Source organism: Tursiops truncatus, chromosome 13, assembly GCF_011762595.2.
Source record: "Tursiops truncatus isolate mTurTru1 chromosome 13, mTurTru1.mat.Y, whole genome shotgun sequence".
In the NCBI taxonomy this organism is placed as follows: Eukaryota; Metazoa; Chordata; class Mammalia; order Artiodactyla; family Delphinidae; genus Tursiops; species Tursiops truncatus.
Genome location: NC_047046.1, coordinates 72,738,089 through 72,755,456, shown reverse-complemented (window position 1 = coordinate 72,755,456; position 17,368 = coordinate 72,738,089). Strand labels below are relative to the sequence as shown.

General features: G+C 39.5%; 1 protein-coding gene and 1 long non-coding RNA gene across 7 annotated transcripts in view; one reads left to right on the top strand and one right to left on the bottom strand.

The window, feature by feature from the left end:
* Positions 1-17,368, bottom strand: part of MALT1 (MALT1 paracaspase) — a 59,573-nt gene that overhangs the window by 15,320 nt on the left and 26,885 nt on the right. For 4 of the 6 annotated variants that reach the window (XM_019937130.3, XM_019937128.3, XM_073790779.1 and 1 more), the window contains 3 exons: positions 14,899-14,925; positions 13,146-13,178; positions 7,448-7,651 (listed from right to left, as the gene is read on the bottom strand). In XM_019937130.3, coding sequence (XP_019792689.1) covers positions 7,448-7,651; positions 13,146-13,178; positions 14,899-14,925 — 264 coding nt within the window. The remainder of the gene's footprint in view (positions 1-7,447; positions 7,652-13,145; positions 13,179-14,898; positions 14,926-17,368) is intronic. The other 2 variants (XM_033837803.2, XM_033837804.2) reach the window with 1 other exon arrangement.
* Positions 1-17,368, top strand: part of LOC109550291 (uncharacterized) — an 86,181-nt gene that overhangs the window by 43,638 nt on the left and 25,175 nt on the right. The window contains exon 3 of the long non-coding RNA XR_002176793.3: positions 14,633-14,699. This is a non-coding gene — a long non-coding RNA (uncharacterized lncRNA). The remainder of the gene's footprint in view (positions 1-14,632; positions 14,700-17,368) is intronic.

Here is a 17,368-nt window from a genome sequence, read left to right as displayed (position 1 = left end):
CTCATGATGTTAAAATACAAAAAAAGGCTAAGGACTTCTTTGCTGACTCATCTGTCTCCTCTGTGAAACCAGAAACTTCTTCAGGGCAGGGTAGTCTTACATTTATCTGCGCATTCCTGGCACACAGCAGGAGTATAGTATTTAATGGATGAAGGAATAAACACAACTCAGAGGAAGAGCCACTGCAGTGTCAAGTATTCGAACCCATGTCCCCTGCATTGGCAGGTGGATTCTCAACCACTGCACCACCAGGGAGGCCCCTCTAACTCTTTGTAGTTACAGCCCTAACCCCTAGCAAGAATGTGGCTTTAAAAGGCCAAGAAAACTTGCTTCCTTTGGCCCTAGAGGGCAGGATCCAGGTTGCCTACTTTTCTTGAACTCCTATTTAAATGAGAAAAATGGGTATTTCATATGTATCGCTTTGGGTAAAAAATGACAGAAGGGGCACACCCATATATTCAGCGTGGGTTTATTCTACCTCAAGTGAGCCCTGAATATTATCACGTAGGCAGTGAGGACAATGAAACAGAAACGAAGACAGAGTTCCTGGCCCTGAGGGTCTTGCAATTCATTCAGGCTCGCTCACGTTATTACTTAAAGAAGAGTCGGCATCTAATTAAATACCATACATCATGTGACGAGGGCAACCCTGTATGAAATGAATAAAGGGCAGAGAGGAATATCAGTGTAAGGTGAAGCAATAACGGACGGTCTTGAGAGAAAGGGTACGATCTGGAAAGGCAGCGAGAAAGCAAGGTGCGCTACAGGCAGGATGCACAGAAACAAAGCTTGGGCCTGGAATGACAGCTAATGGAAAGGAGACTAGCCTGGCAAGGAATTAAATGATCACTGGAAATGAAAGTAAGCGTGCACAGATAGCATTTTGAAAATCACGACAAAGGGAGTGGGTTTAATACGCTAAGCCATGAAGATCAAGTGAAAAGACGACCCACAGAACGGGAGAAAATACTTATCTGTCTATAAGGACATATATATTTGTAAGGATGAATCCTGTATCTGTAAGGACACTTTGTATGCAGAATATATAAAGAACTCTTCAACAATAAAAAGACAATCCAATTTTAAAACGGGCAAAGGATTTGAATAAACATTTCTCCAAAGACAATATACAAATGGCAAATAAGCACATGAAAAGATGCCCAACATCATTAACCATGCAAAACAAAACAATGGGATACCATTTCACACTTATCAGCATGGCTATAATCAAAAAGGCAGTAACAAATGCTGACAAGGATGTAGAGAAATTGGAAAGCTTGTTTATTTCCGGCAGAAATATACAATAGCACAGGCACTTTGGAGTTAAGCAGTTCGTCAAAAAACGAAACTCAGAATTATATGACCCAGCAATTCCACTCCAAGGGAAGTATCCAAGAGAACTGAAAACAAGTGTCCACAGAAGAATATGCACACGAATGTTCATAGCAGTGCTATTCGTAATATCCAAAAACTGCCTAAATGCCAATCTGCTGATGAATGGATAAATAAAATGTTCTATATGCACACAGTGGACGACTCATTAGCCGTAAAAGTAACGCTACCACAGATGAACCTTAACTACACTGTGCTAAGTGAAAGAAGCCAGACACAAAAGGACGCACATGGAGTGATTCCATTTATATGAAATGTCCTCAACAGACAAATCCAGAGACAGAAAGTGATTTGTTGTTGCCAGGAGTTTGGGGTATGGAGGACTGAGGTGTGACCGCTAATGGATATGGGTTTTTTTGGGGGCGTGATGAAAATGTTCTGGAATTAGGTGACTGCACAACTTTGTGCATACACTGAAAACCACTTGTATACTTTAAAAGAATTGTATACTTTATTTATTTATTTAGTTTTTGGTACGCGGGCCTCTCACTGTTGTGGCCTCTCCCCTTGCGGAGCACAGGCTCCGGACGCGCAGGCTCAGCGGCCATGGTTCATGGGCCCAGCCGCTCCGCGACATGTGGGATCTTCCCGGACCGGGGCACGAACCCGTGTCCCCTGCATCGGCAGGCGGACTCTCAACCACTGCGCCACCAGGGAAGCCCAAGAATTGTATACTTTAAAAGAGTAAAATTTATACTCTGTCAAGTATTCAAAATCTGACTCTGCTCTCTTTCCTGCTTCCAGAGCAAGACATGCTTATCTGTAACCTCCATGACCCTGCTCAGGTCACGATCTCCTTTCCCTCTACCCAAATCTTCACCAAGGCTCCAGGCTTATCTCAGGTTCAGAACCTGTGGCAACTTATCACCTGGTCTCTAGTTTTCTAACACACTTCAGCCTCACCCTGCTGGGAAATCCTACAGCAGCACCCTTGACACTTAAAGTCATATACAGTATTTGCTTTATTGACATTTTACGATTCTACGTAGATATAGTTTCTCTGATAAAAGTGATCGTAATAAAAACAGGAATTTTATATTTGCATAGCATTTTCATGGTTTTCAAAGCACCTTCATATACATGATCTGATTTTAACCCATATAACAATCTTTAAATGACCTATTTAATAAGTGAGGAAATCAAATTTTAAAAGATTAAACAATTTGTTTAAAATCATGTAGCTGATAGGTGTTTGGATTCCATTTACAGTCTTCTCCCCCTCCCGTTATATTAAGGGACTTATAATTTTCTTTCCTTTTTTTGGTCGGGCCACGCGGCATGTGGGATCTCAGTTCTCCCACCAGGGATCAAACACACGCCCCCCCAGTGGAAGCTTGGAGTCTTAACCACTGGACCACCAGGGAAGTCCTGTAATTTTCTTGGAGTATAGATCATGTTCTTTATTTTCTGTATCTCCCTCAACACCTAGAATACTCCTTATCTGGGCTAGGGACATAACAGGAACTCAGTAATTACTTCTTTTTTTTTTTTTTTTTTTGCGGTACGTGGGCCTCTCACTGTTGTGGCCTCTCCCGTTGCGGAGCACAGGCTCCGGACGCGCAGGCTCAGCGGTCATGGCTCACGGGCCCAGCCTCTTCGCGGCATGTGGGATCCTCCCGGACCGGGGCACGAACCCGTGTCCCCTGCATCGGCAGGCGGACTCTCAACCACTGCGCCACCGGGGAAGCCCCAGTAATTACTTCTTGACTGTATTAAATTAACAATGCAAACTGGTCAGGGCAGAGGTAGATCTGGAGACCTTTCTAGAAAGAGTCTGACTTTCAGTAGAAATGGTACCATTTCTACAACTGATATCATTAAGAGACAGCCAACCAGAAAGCATGGGTATTGCTCCCATTGTATCACTTAACACATTCTGGCTCAAGCAAGACTTGGCTTGGGAGAAGCAGCAACTTCAAGGGAAGGTTCAGCCTCCATCATCCAGGAAAAGCTAAGTGTGTGGTCCAGTGTTTCAGTGCTGAATGCTCAGCTCTGCAATCACGGATATTAAGGCACTGACAACAAAATACCTCTTCTCCACTGCAGAATAATTCATGAAAAGTGTAACAAGAATTTTGTATCAAAGTCTACCTACAAATTATACTGCAGGAGATTAAGCATTTTTATGTTAAATAACTAGACCAAATGACTGTATTTTAAAAATTCCATCTGTAGTACCACTTGTACGTTTAATTAACTACCCTCATTACTCAAGGATAGAAGGACAAAACAGATCTCTTTTAAAATGTCAAAGAATTCAATGTGGTTAAAAATACAATCTTATAAATTAGATCTTTGGGGAATTTTATTTCTTGGGAATATGATTTCTAAGAATATAGTCTGTCACAGATATTTATTTTTGCCTACAGAGAAAATAATTGTTTAAATGGAAGATTTTTCCCACTTGAGTTGAGCTGCAGTGCACCTGGCACAGGGCTCTGATTAGAACATGCACCACCATGACCACCACCGCTGCCGCCACCGACCTACATAGCTCTTACTACACGCCAGGCACTGTTGGAAGAAAGCCCTTTACTTTTATTATCTCATAATGCTCACAACACATATCTCACAATAAGGTAGGCAATGTTCCCATCCCCCTCTTACAGATGTACAAGCTGAGACACCGGGAGGTTTAATAGCTTACCCACAGTCACATGACTAATAAGTGATAGACTCGGAAGTGGGATGCCAGCCAGAGTAACTGCTGCGCTATGTTACACTGTCTCTTTATAATCTACTGCTGGCTTTCTAGTTAACTTTACTCTCAGAAAATATAAAATGTTGGTGTGCTGGTTTTCATCACTTCACCACACTATCACTTTAAAAACCCCTTCTTGTTTTTCAAATGAAATCTTAGACTGAACCGTAATACATAATACCAGATGAAAGCTGGGTTTCTCTGTTGAGGCCTGAAGTGGAATGTTGTCCAAATCCCCCATCTATCGGTGAAGGAAAATCTGAATTCAGAAAATCATGACAACAATAGCTACAGTACTTTGAGCGCTTTTAGTGTGCCAGACACAGGGATGATTATTTTATCTTACTTATTCTGGAACAACTTCATTAATTTAGTCTATCCATTTTATAAGTCCTTTTTGGCTTAGAAAAGTGAAATAACTTGGTCATAGTCACACAGCTAGGAAGCAGAAAAGCCAGCGCGCTGAGCCTGGGGTTGGTTACTCTCAGGTTTGTTGCTTAACCACTGAGCTACACTGACGTGAATGATTCCTCTAGAGTGAATGAGGCTTTGGCCTTATTCTGACCAGACTCCTTTAATCTTTTTTTCTTTTTCTTTTCAGGTTTGACATTAGCGTTGTATTTTATTTATTTTTTAAAACATCTTTATTGGAGTGTAATTGCTTTACAATGGTGTGCTAGTTTCTGCTGTATAACAAAGTGGATCAGTTATACATATACATATATCCCCATATCTCTTCCTTCTTGCGTCTCCCTCCCTCCCACCTTCCCTATCCCGCCCCTCTAGGTGGTCACAAAGCACCGAGCTGATCTCTCTGTGCTATGCGGCTGCTTCCCACTAGCTATCTATTTTACATTTGGTAGTGTATATATGTCCATGCCACTGTCTCACTTCGTCCCAGCTTACCCTTACCCCTCCCCGTATCCTCAAGTCCATTCTCTAGTAGGTCTGCGTCTTTATTCGCGTCCTGCCCCTAGGTTCTTCATGACCCTTTTTTTTTTTTTAGATTCCCTACATATGTGTTAGCATACGGTATTTGTTTTTCTCTCTCTGACTTACTTCACTCTGTATGACAGACTCTAGGGGACTCCTTTAGTCTTGTTTTCTATCAAAGCATATCTAAGCTGCAGCAAGTGACGAATGTAAAAAGGTGTTAGGTAGGGTGGATATCAAGCCAAATATGTAGTTATTCTCCATCCTAGTTTATGTATACAACTGAAATCTTTATCCTTATTTATCTTCAAGGACATGTAGTATTTAAGTCAGTTATTCCTGTTCTTAGATTGTGTTTTTAATGTTTATGTATGTTTAAAAATTGAGTTACTTATTTTCTGTTAATTTTTATTTCTCTCACAAACCCAAGGGCACTATAGTACAAAAGGGCATAAACTTGAATGCCTGTGTTTCCCACGTCTAATGGGAAATTCCTATGACTCTGCCTTGGCCTCCCCTACCCGCGAAGTGCTCCTGGCCCCCCGGGGCTGTCAGCTGGACACAGGGCACAGTCCAGGGGAAACGCCTATGCCCTCAGGCCTCTACCACACTTACATTGAAAGTAGATGTGTCTGATGTTTGGGATATTCACAATACTTCAAAATATAATGCAGCCACCCTGTTAAGACATGAATCAGTAGTATGTAAACATCTTTTCCAGCTTTCTTAAGCTGCCATTTCGCTTTAATATACCTATTTATTCCATATTCCAAGTTGAGGTTTTCATACTGGGGCAAAGCTTCAGCATAAGCTGAACTCTTCTTGCCAGAACTTTAAATATTTCTGGCTCTCAAGCTTGCAGGGGCAATTAAAAGTTTTGATTTAAAAAGCCAAACCAAGGACTTAAAGCCAAGGTGATAATGTTAATAAGAAATGAGAACAAATAATCAAGCACATAATTCTTCATAAAATTCCCTCACTCTTAAAATACTTCACCAATTCCAAAACCTAAATCGGTAAATATTTTTTCCTTCTACCTCCTTACTTTTGGGGAAGTTTTAGAAGCCTTTTCCTGTTTAAGCCATCTATGCACTTAAAAATGGAGATAAATTATGTAATGTAAAAATAATCAACCAACCACCTAATTAGAGACTAAAAATATAAACCAACTACCACAAAGGCACATTAGTATCGTATATTCTACCATATTTTCATAAGACAAATGAACGGATTCACCCAGATTCATCACTTTATATACTCATAAACAAGATTATGTTATTAAAACGTCAGCATAATAGTTGAAATCCCAAATCTGAGAGATTTAATTTGTTGATTCACTTGCCTAACAACTGTAATCCTTATTACTTAAGAAGAAACTCATTTAAAACTTATTTAGTACGATTTTAAGACTGTCCCTCATCCCACATACAGTAATGTGTTAAATCTTGGAAAAAATCTTTTCTTCCATTAAAAATTCTACTCTGAGAACCTTCAGCAATTGTACCAAGCTTGCCTCATCATATGACTCTAATTAGAAGTAAAAAGGCTAAATTTAGAAATTATTGAAGTAAAATAATTGGAAAGGTATAGAAGCCAGATAGACGCTTTGTTTATCGGTGGCATCCTGACAACAGGCCTGGAGATGTCACCTTCCCAGCAGTTGAATGTTATTACACAACATCGTGGTGAGCACAACTCTGAGAAACATGGCTCACAGCACAACATTTGGCCGTTCCATGCTTGTGGTTATGCCCACTAAAAGAAAGAAATTACCGAAGAAACTGCTTACTACTGACAGCATGTTCTCTCTTTAAAGAATCACTGACATATATGTAGTGTTCTTAACATATTTAAAAGAATGAGAAAAACCATTACAAATTTACTGTTAGAATTTTTGTGGCGGTCCATCTTTAACTGCATCTGCATAAAACTTTAGTTTACTGATTGTTTTCATATGTCTCACTCACCAACATTTTCTTGTTAAATTCTATTGTCCACTAAAAGACCTGAAAATACTATACAATATTTAGAAAAAGGAAACAAACGTGAAATGTTCATTCGGTTACAGCATTTTGTACGCTAAACACACACACACACACAGTAATATTTAACATATATGAATATACAATTTGCTATTTGGTCATTGAACTTTACTGTAGCTCTCGTAGTCAATAAAACAAAATCACGTAAGGTAGGTAAGAATTCTAATAAGAACAACATTGTTTTGACACGTGAAAGTAAAGACATCAAGCTAATTAGTCATATGGAACTATGGAATGAAGATCAAAATCCATCTTTTATTACAAGAATAAAACTTTTCAACAATCCGTTTACCATGCCTTTCTGTTTTTTAACTCTTAACCTAACTTATACAAGAAAAATAGTGGATAATTATAAAAGCAAAGATGATAAACATCTTACCATAGACTCCTTTGTCTAAAAGCAGTAAAAATTCGTCCACGGCATTACGCATCTCATATTCAGTAAGATCCAGCAGTGAAACGACTTTGAAATCTAGCTGTCTTAACAAGTTGGTCAATTCATACACATCCACCAAAGGAGCTTTAAGCTTGGGGTGCTCCCAGTAATTCATATTTCCTATCAAAAGAGCAACCTTGTCCTTTGCTATTTAAAAAAAAAAGGGGGGGGAGGGGGAGAAATTTAAAGGAGGATATAAAAATTAAACCTAATAAAATGCTTTACACATAAGATTTCATTATTTAATTTCATTTTAGAGTGATCACCTTACATAGCAGACCAATAAACTCTACTGAGGAATACAGAGGCTGATGACTCAAACAACTGAAATTAATTGATGCTTCTGAGAACCAGGCAAAGGATATTAGCTGTATATGAAGCATAATAGTAACTAATATTAAAGTAATACTTTTACTGATTTACAACAGAAGGAAAGAATATTCAATATAGACTTTTAGAGCAAATTTAAACAAAGAATGTTTGGAATTGGGTTCCCATCAAATTAGGTTCTGTTTTGCTGACAATGAACAGGCTAGAAACAAAAGAAATATCAAAAAGAGGGAAAGGAAGAATTCCCATCAGAGCAGATAAGGGGAAATGCCAAAGAGGAGGGAAAAGCAGGAGTTTAACAAATACTGTATTTTTAAATTTTCAGTTGATGTACTGTCTCCCATTAGCTGCTTTAAAAAAAATTTCGTGTTTGGGTGAGATGCGGTTACCTCAGGGCTGCATGAAGACTTTTTGTATGAATACCTTAGCAGTTCCATCTGTGACCTTAGTGAACTGAGGCTTTGCTCAAGGACGTGGTCTCATACAAAAAGTGGTTCTGTTTGTAAGAGGCCAAAAGATCCACACCTGTGCCTTTAAAAGTACCAGCTGGCTTTATCTGGTGTATAGCTTGTCCAAAAGAGTTGTGGAAGGCTGAGCATAGCTTAGTGCCTAAGAGGTCTTCAGAATTGTACTTTTGCTAGTCGCGGGTGGGGTTAAAGGTTAAAGACTTGAGACTGTGCCATGACAACAGGAACCTGTCATAATGTTTTTCTCAAGGGCTGGCAGTGGGGTGTGTGCAGCACGTTACGGTCTAAATCCATGATGGAGACACCAGAGAGCAGCAGAGAAGGTGGAACAGGAGCACGTGGCAGTCCCAGACTGACGCTGGCCAGGACTTGGTGACCAGCCTTTGTCACAAAGTGCTGTTAAGTAGCTTATTTATAAATTAACATGGATACTACTCCTGTGCAATTGAAACAGGCACAAATAATCACATTGCTGACTTGATGGCTACAATATGTCATCTAATTTCAGATGCTTCAGATCGTTAAGATGATTAAATGTCACCAAAAATCTCTGGTGGAATTTCTTCTCTTTCCACAGAGCATTTAAGTCTACAGTTAAACAAGGTCTGGAGAAAAACTAGCACCAACTAAAAGAATGTGACCCTCTCAAAGTGGCAGAATACTCCACTTTGTGAAAATCCTCAATACTTCTGTCATGATATCTTTTTTTTGTTTCTTTGGCCTCGCCGCGCGGCTTGTGCAACCAGGGATTGAACCCGGGCCCTCGGCAGTGAAAGCGCCGAGTCCTAACTGCTGGATGGCCAGGGAATTCCCCTTGTCATGGTATGTTTATTCTACACTGACATTTTCGGAGATTTCTTGCTCATTGCCTATTCTTATGAGTATACACATTTTTGAAAAACATGAAATGATACTTAAGCCACATTTCTAACTCAATAAAAGTCACTTCAAGTCCTGTACAAATGATAATCTCTTCTTCTATTCCAAAGAAAAGGCCAATTTTCAAGACTGTTTAATAAATAAGTAAATTGAGACATAAAGCCTCTACTAAACTGCCTTTCGTTTTAAAACAATAAAAAAAGTTGAGAATACTCAGGATGGATTTCAACTAGGAGGCAGTATAAAACATGATCACTTGTATTTCCTTTTTTTTTTTTAAAGTTTCTTCTTAAATAAACTAGAAATGTACTCTTACCCCAATTTACGCACTATATAGGAACACTTCAGCTGGCTAACCCACAGAAAAATTTCAGAGCATGTTTTTCTGAGCCCATCAACCCTATCAGAGTTCAGAGCCAATGTCAATACACTGATGGACTCAGTTCAATCTGCTCCTAAGTGAGAGGAGGTGGAGGATGTGTGGTCACTGGCTGACATCATTACAGTCCAAATCATGGGGTTCCCAATGCGATTCAAGTAGTAAAGTGTCTGCAAAGCATCGTGGGTTTCGTGGTGGGATATTATGATAGTTTAGGATATATATTAGATTAAAATTTTCTGTTGGCAGAAGACAATTATAAAGGTATGTAATAGAAAAAAATCACTGGGGTTTTTGGTTGGGGGAACAGTTGTCAAACTAACCATACAGGCTGTTTCTGCTAAGATCGATTATTTATTCACTAGTTTTGTTATCTGTTTGGAAGGAACACTTGGCATTATTTATAGAATGCAAGGGTTCAGGGCTTCCCTGGTGGCGCAGTGGTTAAGAATCCGCCTGCCAATACAAGGGGCATTCGAGCCCTGGTCCGGGAAGATCCCACATGCCGCGGAGCAACTACGCCTGTGCGCCACAACTACTGAGCCTGAGCTCAAGAGCCCCCAAGCCACAGCTGCTGAGCCCACGTGCCACAACTACTGAAGCCTGTGTGCCTAGAGCCTGTGCTCCGCAACAAGAGAAGCCATGACAATGAGAAGCCCACGCACCGCAACGAAGAGTAGCCCCTGCTCGCCGCAACTGGAGAAAAGCCCACGTACGGCAACGAAGACCCAACACAGCCAAAAATAAATAAATAAATAAATAAATTAAAAAGAAAAAAAAGAATGCAAGGGTTCAGCAATTTGAGAACTACGGGCTTAAAATGTGTGTATCAATAATTGACCATAACTCTTCAAAAACTTTTCCCCAAGGATAATTTTTAACAGCTAGTTCCTAAACCGTCTTGGAGCATTTTCAGTTTGATGGTAATAAAGATGATGGGTAGGGAACTTACCTTGCCCACTCTACTGGTAAACCAGTTCCTGAACGATAGGTGAACTGGGGTGGATTTAGAATAGAGAAGCAGACTGCAGTGGTCGAAATGAGAGGTGACAAAGTCTTATTCCAGGAATTGGTTGTAGAAAGGGAAAGGAAAAGTCAGACTTTAGAGCTATGACAGAGAAAGAAACAGTAAAATTTGAAGTTGAGGAGACAAGAGTGAGGAATCAAAGAAAACTTCAAAATAGCAACTATATAAGCGACTTATGATGGTTTTCAAGTGATAAAATAAATGGAAGAAATTTTCTGTAGAAAAACATTTACTGTAAGAGCCACCCACAACTTCTTGAACACAAACCATTCACTGGAAAAAGGAAACACAAACACCAGTTGATTAAGCAACAGGATAAAACAACTTCAGAAAGAGATTTTAACTACATGATCCTAGACATCTTCCAAAGTTTAATGAAATGTATTCTTTAAAAACTGGTACAAGTTACATCAATAATTTTATGTCTGATTATTCTAATAGTGTATTACTCATCTCATCCAAAAAGAGTTAATATTCATAAGCAACTGGAAAAGGACCTGGTACATATTAAGTGCTATATAAGTGTTTAAATAAAAAACCCTTTGCGGCTTCCCTGGTGGCGCAGTGGTTGAGAGTCCGCCTGCCGAGGCAGAGGACACGAGTTCGTGCCCCGGTCCGGCAAGATCCCACATGCCGCGGAGCGGCTGGGCCCATGAGCCATGGCCGCTGAGCCTGCGCGTCCGGAGCCTGTGCTCCGCAACGGGAGAGGCCACAACAGTGAGAGGCCCGCGTACCGCAAAAACAACAACAACAAAAAACCTTTGGCCATCTTTCAGTGATTGAGTATTAACATCAACTTTGACTGGGTGAATATACAGTCCTTGTTGGTTTCATGCATCAGATCTTTTAATTTCTATGTCCTACAAAATAAAGTCCAAGTTCCTTAGACAAAACCATTCATATTCTAATCCAGGCTGCCTTTCCAGCTTGTGGTAAGAGGCAGCCCCTGCGGAACCATGGCTTCCTTGTCTTTAAGCAGTGTGGTCACCCTCACCCTGGCCCCTGCCCCCGGCTCCAAATCTGGGCTGCCCTGTAGTTCTCTCTGAGCTTAATGTAGTGTGACACTTTGCCAGTTCTGGGTCTCAACCTTAAGTCCAGAGAGTTTCCGGTTTGGGGATTCAGCCACCATGTAAAGAAATTTAACTACCTGGTGAGACCATGTGGGGAAGGAGGGGAGGAGAGAGAGGGAGAGAGTGAAGTAGACTGAGAAGATTACATGACAGGAAAACAGGGGCACATGCCCTTTTACAGGGACAGCTACTATTTAAGCACAACTGACAGCTCTCACTCAAAATCTACCATTTTCAGGAGAATCTAGAAACCTGAATTTATATATGCTATCTGATCAGTGACAACTGATTCTAATTGTTCAACACTGTGTGGGCCACCCCCCTTCCCCAGTCAGTGCCCTTTTCTCCACGGGCCGAGCAATCCCACGTTATGCTACCCTTCACGGTGTCAGCCTCCACCTCTATGCTGATGACGCTCATGACGGTATCTCCGAGCCTGGCCTCTCCTTAGAGTTCCAGATCCACGTGCACAATTGCCTGCTGTGTATCTCCGCCTAGACGCGACACAGATACCTCAAACCGGTTAGGTCCCAAAATGAGGGTCATCTATCCTTTGAATCCTGCTTTTGATTCTGTATTCTCTAACTCAGTGGGCTGTATTACCACCTGCCTAGTGGTCCAGCAAGAATCTGGAGCAGGCATGGTGCTTCCGCTGTACTTTTTATACCCTATGGTGAGGTGATGAAAACAGCTTACTGATTCCATCACCTCAAGGTCTTTTGAATTTGTTCTGTCTTCTTCTGCATGGTCTTGGTACTACCCTGGTTTAGATTCTCATTATTTCTTATCTAGACCATTGCAACAGTCTCAGTTGTTCTCCTAACCTAAACAATGTCTCCCTCCAGTTTATTTTCTACACCGATACTAGACTGGCCTTTCAGAGGGACAAATCTCACCCCTCTATCAAGTTTCCTTCCAATAGCTTGTCTGAGAAATGGGGCTCAAGACCTGGTCTCACCCTGCTTCTCCAGGCTCCTTCTCTTCATGTTCTAGAGAATCGTTTGTTACCTGCAACTCCCCAAATACAACAGGCACCCTGTATTCTTTCTCTGTGAAGTTTACTTAGGATTTCACGTTCCCTCTATCTGGAAGGCCCTTCTCCTATTCATCCTTCAACATGTAGAGCTGCTATGGCAGCCTCTTTCATGCTTTCCTAACCTCTAACTCCACCAAGATATAGTATTACTCATTTTTATGTGACCTATACATGTTGCTTATTGTCTATATGTATATTTGTTTGTACATTGACAAACACAGAAATCACTCCACAGAAGCTGATCTGGTCCCTGAAACTGAATTCATAATATTTTAAAGTCTCCTATTCTGTAATTTCTTGTATACATATCCAAAATAAAACATTTGGTTTCGATGTTATTCAAATATTTATAAAAGTTGTCAATTTAAAAAGTCTCAAATCCCTTCATGATCCCCATAAAAGAGTTACATGCTACAATTATATTTTGATGAAGCATTTTAAAGCTCTACTCACCCAAAGGCTGGTCCACTGTTTGCTCTTTATGATCTATAGAAAGGTAAAAATGCAAAAAGATAAGGAGCTGTTATCCATGATACATCTTCGGGGTACAATCACATCTGCAGCACTGAAGGGCAGAATGTGGATCCTAACGGCTAATTTATGATTTTTAAGGTTTTCAGGTTCTTGATTAAAAACATGTACCTAGATGGACAAGAGTCGGAATCGGGGCAGGAGAATGTCTCTGGTAACTGATTACCACAGCTGGGGGTGATACTCTTTAACATGTTAGGTAGAAATTACAATCTGAAAATGGTTGGTGGTGGCAAGCAGCAGCAGGAATTTCACATCTGCTGAACGATGGCGTGGGACTGCTGTACGTGCTGTAAATATAACTGATTTAAATCATCTCAGTTTATGAGGTACGTACTGTTATTACCTCCATTATACAAATAAGGAATCTGAGGCAGAGAAAGACTGAGTCACTTGCCCAATGTTTTCAAGCTAGGAAATCTCATTCCGTGGTCACGCTCTTTGCCATCAACTATACATAAAATGAAATACCTCCCACTCTCAAGGACCATGCAGGAAGAGATGCAGGGAAAGATGGAGTTCAGTCAGTAATATGTCTCTTAGACAGAGTGTTTGCATTTTTAATAATATATATGCTACTAGAGTCCACTAAAAATATATTAAATTCTTTTAAACTAAATTTCTTGGTGTTTCTAACTCTTGAGGAGTAACGATATAATGAAAGAGGAGGTCGGGAAAATTTTAGAAGCTTAGTGGTGCTGGTTTGCAAAAGTTTTCCTGAAATAGCTTTTCATAATGTTCATTGAAGGGCATGAAATAACAGACAAATTTAGGAAAAGGGGATTCCTAACCAGATCAAGAGAAGCAACTAGCTACATGACGAGGGTGGTTCTCCAACACCACTTAGTTTTGGGTGCTTGAAGCACGTCTCACAGGGGCTTCCCGGAGCTCAAGGCTGGCACAGCAGGAATGACATGGGGGTAACAGTGGCGTTCTGGTTTGTCTCACTGGCTTATGTGTCATCAGCACAGCCCAATCATCACTCACAATAACAGATGTTTTTTAACAAAATATGGGCACAAAACTAAGCAAACTAGTCATAGTGCTAAAACTATGAGAAATCACATGTCAAGAAATAAGAGGGATCTCTACATATATTAACTGATACATATAACTACCTTCTTATTGTACTCCTGAGAGGTTTTATTTTCAGATAGTCACAGGTTCCATCAGTGCCTTTCAGAATGCCCACAGCCTGGACTGATGTCCTCGGTCTTTATGGAGTCCTCATTATTACTATGCCTTTCATCTCACGTAAGGCTTCCCTTTAGCTTAACTTGTTCAGAAATGTGTTCTGATTAAAACTGGCCAAAGGATGATAAATACTCCTGCCAACGGTCAGTCCCTTAATGGTCAATGACGAACTACTCATCTGTACAGCACTAACAATAATTTTACTTCCGTTACAGACACCCACCCAACTAGTTCAGATGTGTTCAATGACTGAGCAGCTTTGAACAAGGACCCAGGGGTCTGGTGAGTTCAGAGATGTTACTCCTGTCACTCTTTCAAAGGCTGCTTCTTGTCTTTCAAATTAAAGAGCAAGCATTTCCCCATTTAACTGCCTTTTGATGACACAGAGTTATTCACAAGGATAGAAAATATAGTATCTTTAAGTTACTGTATTCAATAACTAAATACCTAAAGCTAATGTTTTAATGTTTGTATTACTCACCGGGATGCCCGAGATTATTTAATTCATCTAAAATAAAATAAGAGAAAATAGATTAAATAATCTTTAAATAATTTAAATAGATTTAAATAACCTTTAAATAATCTGCCAATTTAGCACAGATAGTACGACTGACAAAAGAAGTTGATTCTTGCACTGCTGAATCGTGTTATAATGTCTTATCAGGTTAGAACTTTTAAAATGCCATAAAGGAGAAGTCATGCAGTCAAATTGTGAAGAGGAGAGAATGTGGTTGTGGACATCAGTTAGGACTCCTGAGCGATTACTACTTTCATTAAATGACAAAAAGCTAAATAGACTCATTCTTAATTTGATCAAAGTTTTAGATATGCTGGCCAATTATTGGATGAAAACAATCACGAGACAGGTTTGTCTATGGCCTCGACTACACACTTCATGAAACTAATTAAAAACCTCAAATGATATTTTTGAGAATAAACTTTTAATTTTAGAACAGTTCAAGATTTTACAGAACTATCGTGAAGATACTACAGAGAGTTTCTACAGACACCCATACCTAGTTTCCCTATTTCTAACATCTGTTGTCAGTAAGGCGTATTTGTCACAATTAATGAACCATTAAAGTTCTTTTTTGTTCCAGGACCCCATTCGGGACACCACATCACATTTACTTGTGTCTCCTTGGGCTCCTCTTTGTTGTGACAGTTTCTCAGACTTTCCTTGTTTTTGATAACACTGACAGTTTTGAGGATTATCGGTGAGGTATTTTGTAGAATGTCTGTAAATCGGGAGATGTCTGATGTTTTTCTCCTGGTTACACTGGTGGAACGTGTTTTTGGAGGTATAGTGGTTTCAGAATTGTTAGCCTGTAGAGCCTGGCTAACAGAAAGAAAATCATCTAAGCAAATACCTATGACATTATAGCCATCTATTTTTCCTTTACAAATTGTGTGAAGATAAAAATTAACATTCACAAATTATAAATGCTATACTATTCATAAAATATTATGCAGTAACTTCTATGAGATATAAAATCAACTACAGAGTGGTATTGGCTAGAGTACAGGGTTCTGTACAATATCTTCTGCCTTCTGTGTTCACTCATTCCCAGGTACTTAGGTTAGCACCTGTTCTTCCATCCCATAATCAGTGAGGTTGCTTCATACACTTGCAATAGGTTTAGATTCTTCTGTCATATTCTGTGTTCCATCCTGGGATCCCCCTCCTCTGACCTTCCGAAACGATTTAAAACCTGCATATATGTATTTACCACTACAGCTGCCATATAGAATGTTTTCACTGCCCTAAATAAATCCCCTGAGCTCCACCTATCCAACCCCCTACCCCTTCTCCTGATCAAGTATCTTTAACGAAGCACATAAAATAGGTCACATCATGTTCTACAGGTAAAAAAGATACGGTATGTTGGGACATTGTTAACACGTGCCACTCCACCAACTATAAAATGCCTCAACTTTGAAGACTTTTTTAGAAAGAAGAGTTGGATCTAATTTTTCCATCTGAAATTTTTGGAGTAGTTTCATAGTTGGGTTTTCATCTGTGTTTGGAACAGATTTATCTGAAAGTTATTACTTAATAGTGTGTTTGCCACTGCAAAAATTATAGGAAGAATCTTGCAGGTAAAGAAGCAGCAAGGTGGTAATATACATGCATTACCCAGAAGCTGAACAGCAATGCTAGTTTATGTTTATTCTTAGAGGTCTCCAATGTTAGGAGGTTTTAAAAATCATGCAATTAGCTGAAAAAGGAGAAGGAAGAAGAGTTTGGTTAGGATTTCTTTACATAGATTCCCTCATGTAGGGCCCATAGGTCACAGGATTAGAACTGCTTTATGCTAGAGAATTCCTGTCCGCAACTATGACTGGGATGAAAACAGTACTTATAGTATTTCAAAGTGACACCATAGCAGTATGAAGGACAGGAAAACCAGGAAACGTAAGATTTAACATTATTTTTTTACTTTGCTCAAGTAGAGCCTAAGGGTTTATAATAAAGAGGCAGAAATTGAAAAAATACTTTGCTATCCACAAACCTAATTTTGCAAAACAGTGACATCACACTAGGGGAACGTAATTTAAGTTTTAAAATTTACTCATTACAACTTATGTGCAAGGCTTTGGTTAATTAAAACAAGATAAAAGTTTATGTTAAAATAACTGTCAGTTCTTTTTAATCTACCATGTCACTTTTACCATAATATATAGTCTTCAGCCTTGTAGCTTCAAAAAATGGATCTTATAAATTTTATATTAAAACAGGATATTTAATATTTGCTAAAGCATGCGTTAAACAATAAAGCTCCTGTCCTGAAACTGTTATAGAAATTACATTTGCATTTGAGAGGCATCTTACCATGGCTAAAGGACAGATAAAATAACCTAAACAACTACCCATGACAGTATAGCCATGGATTTTTACAAATTTTATGAAGATAATTAACATTAAGAATTAATTGCAACTGTTCACTATT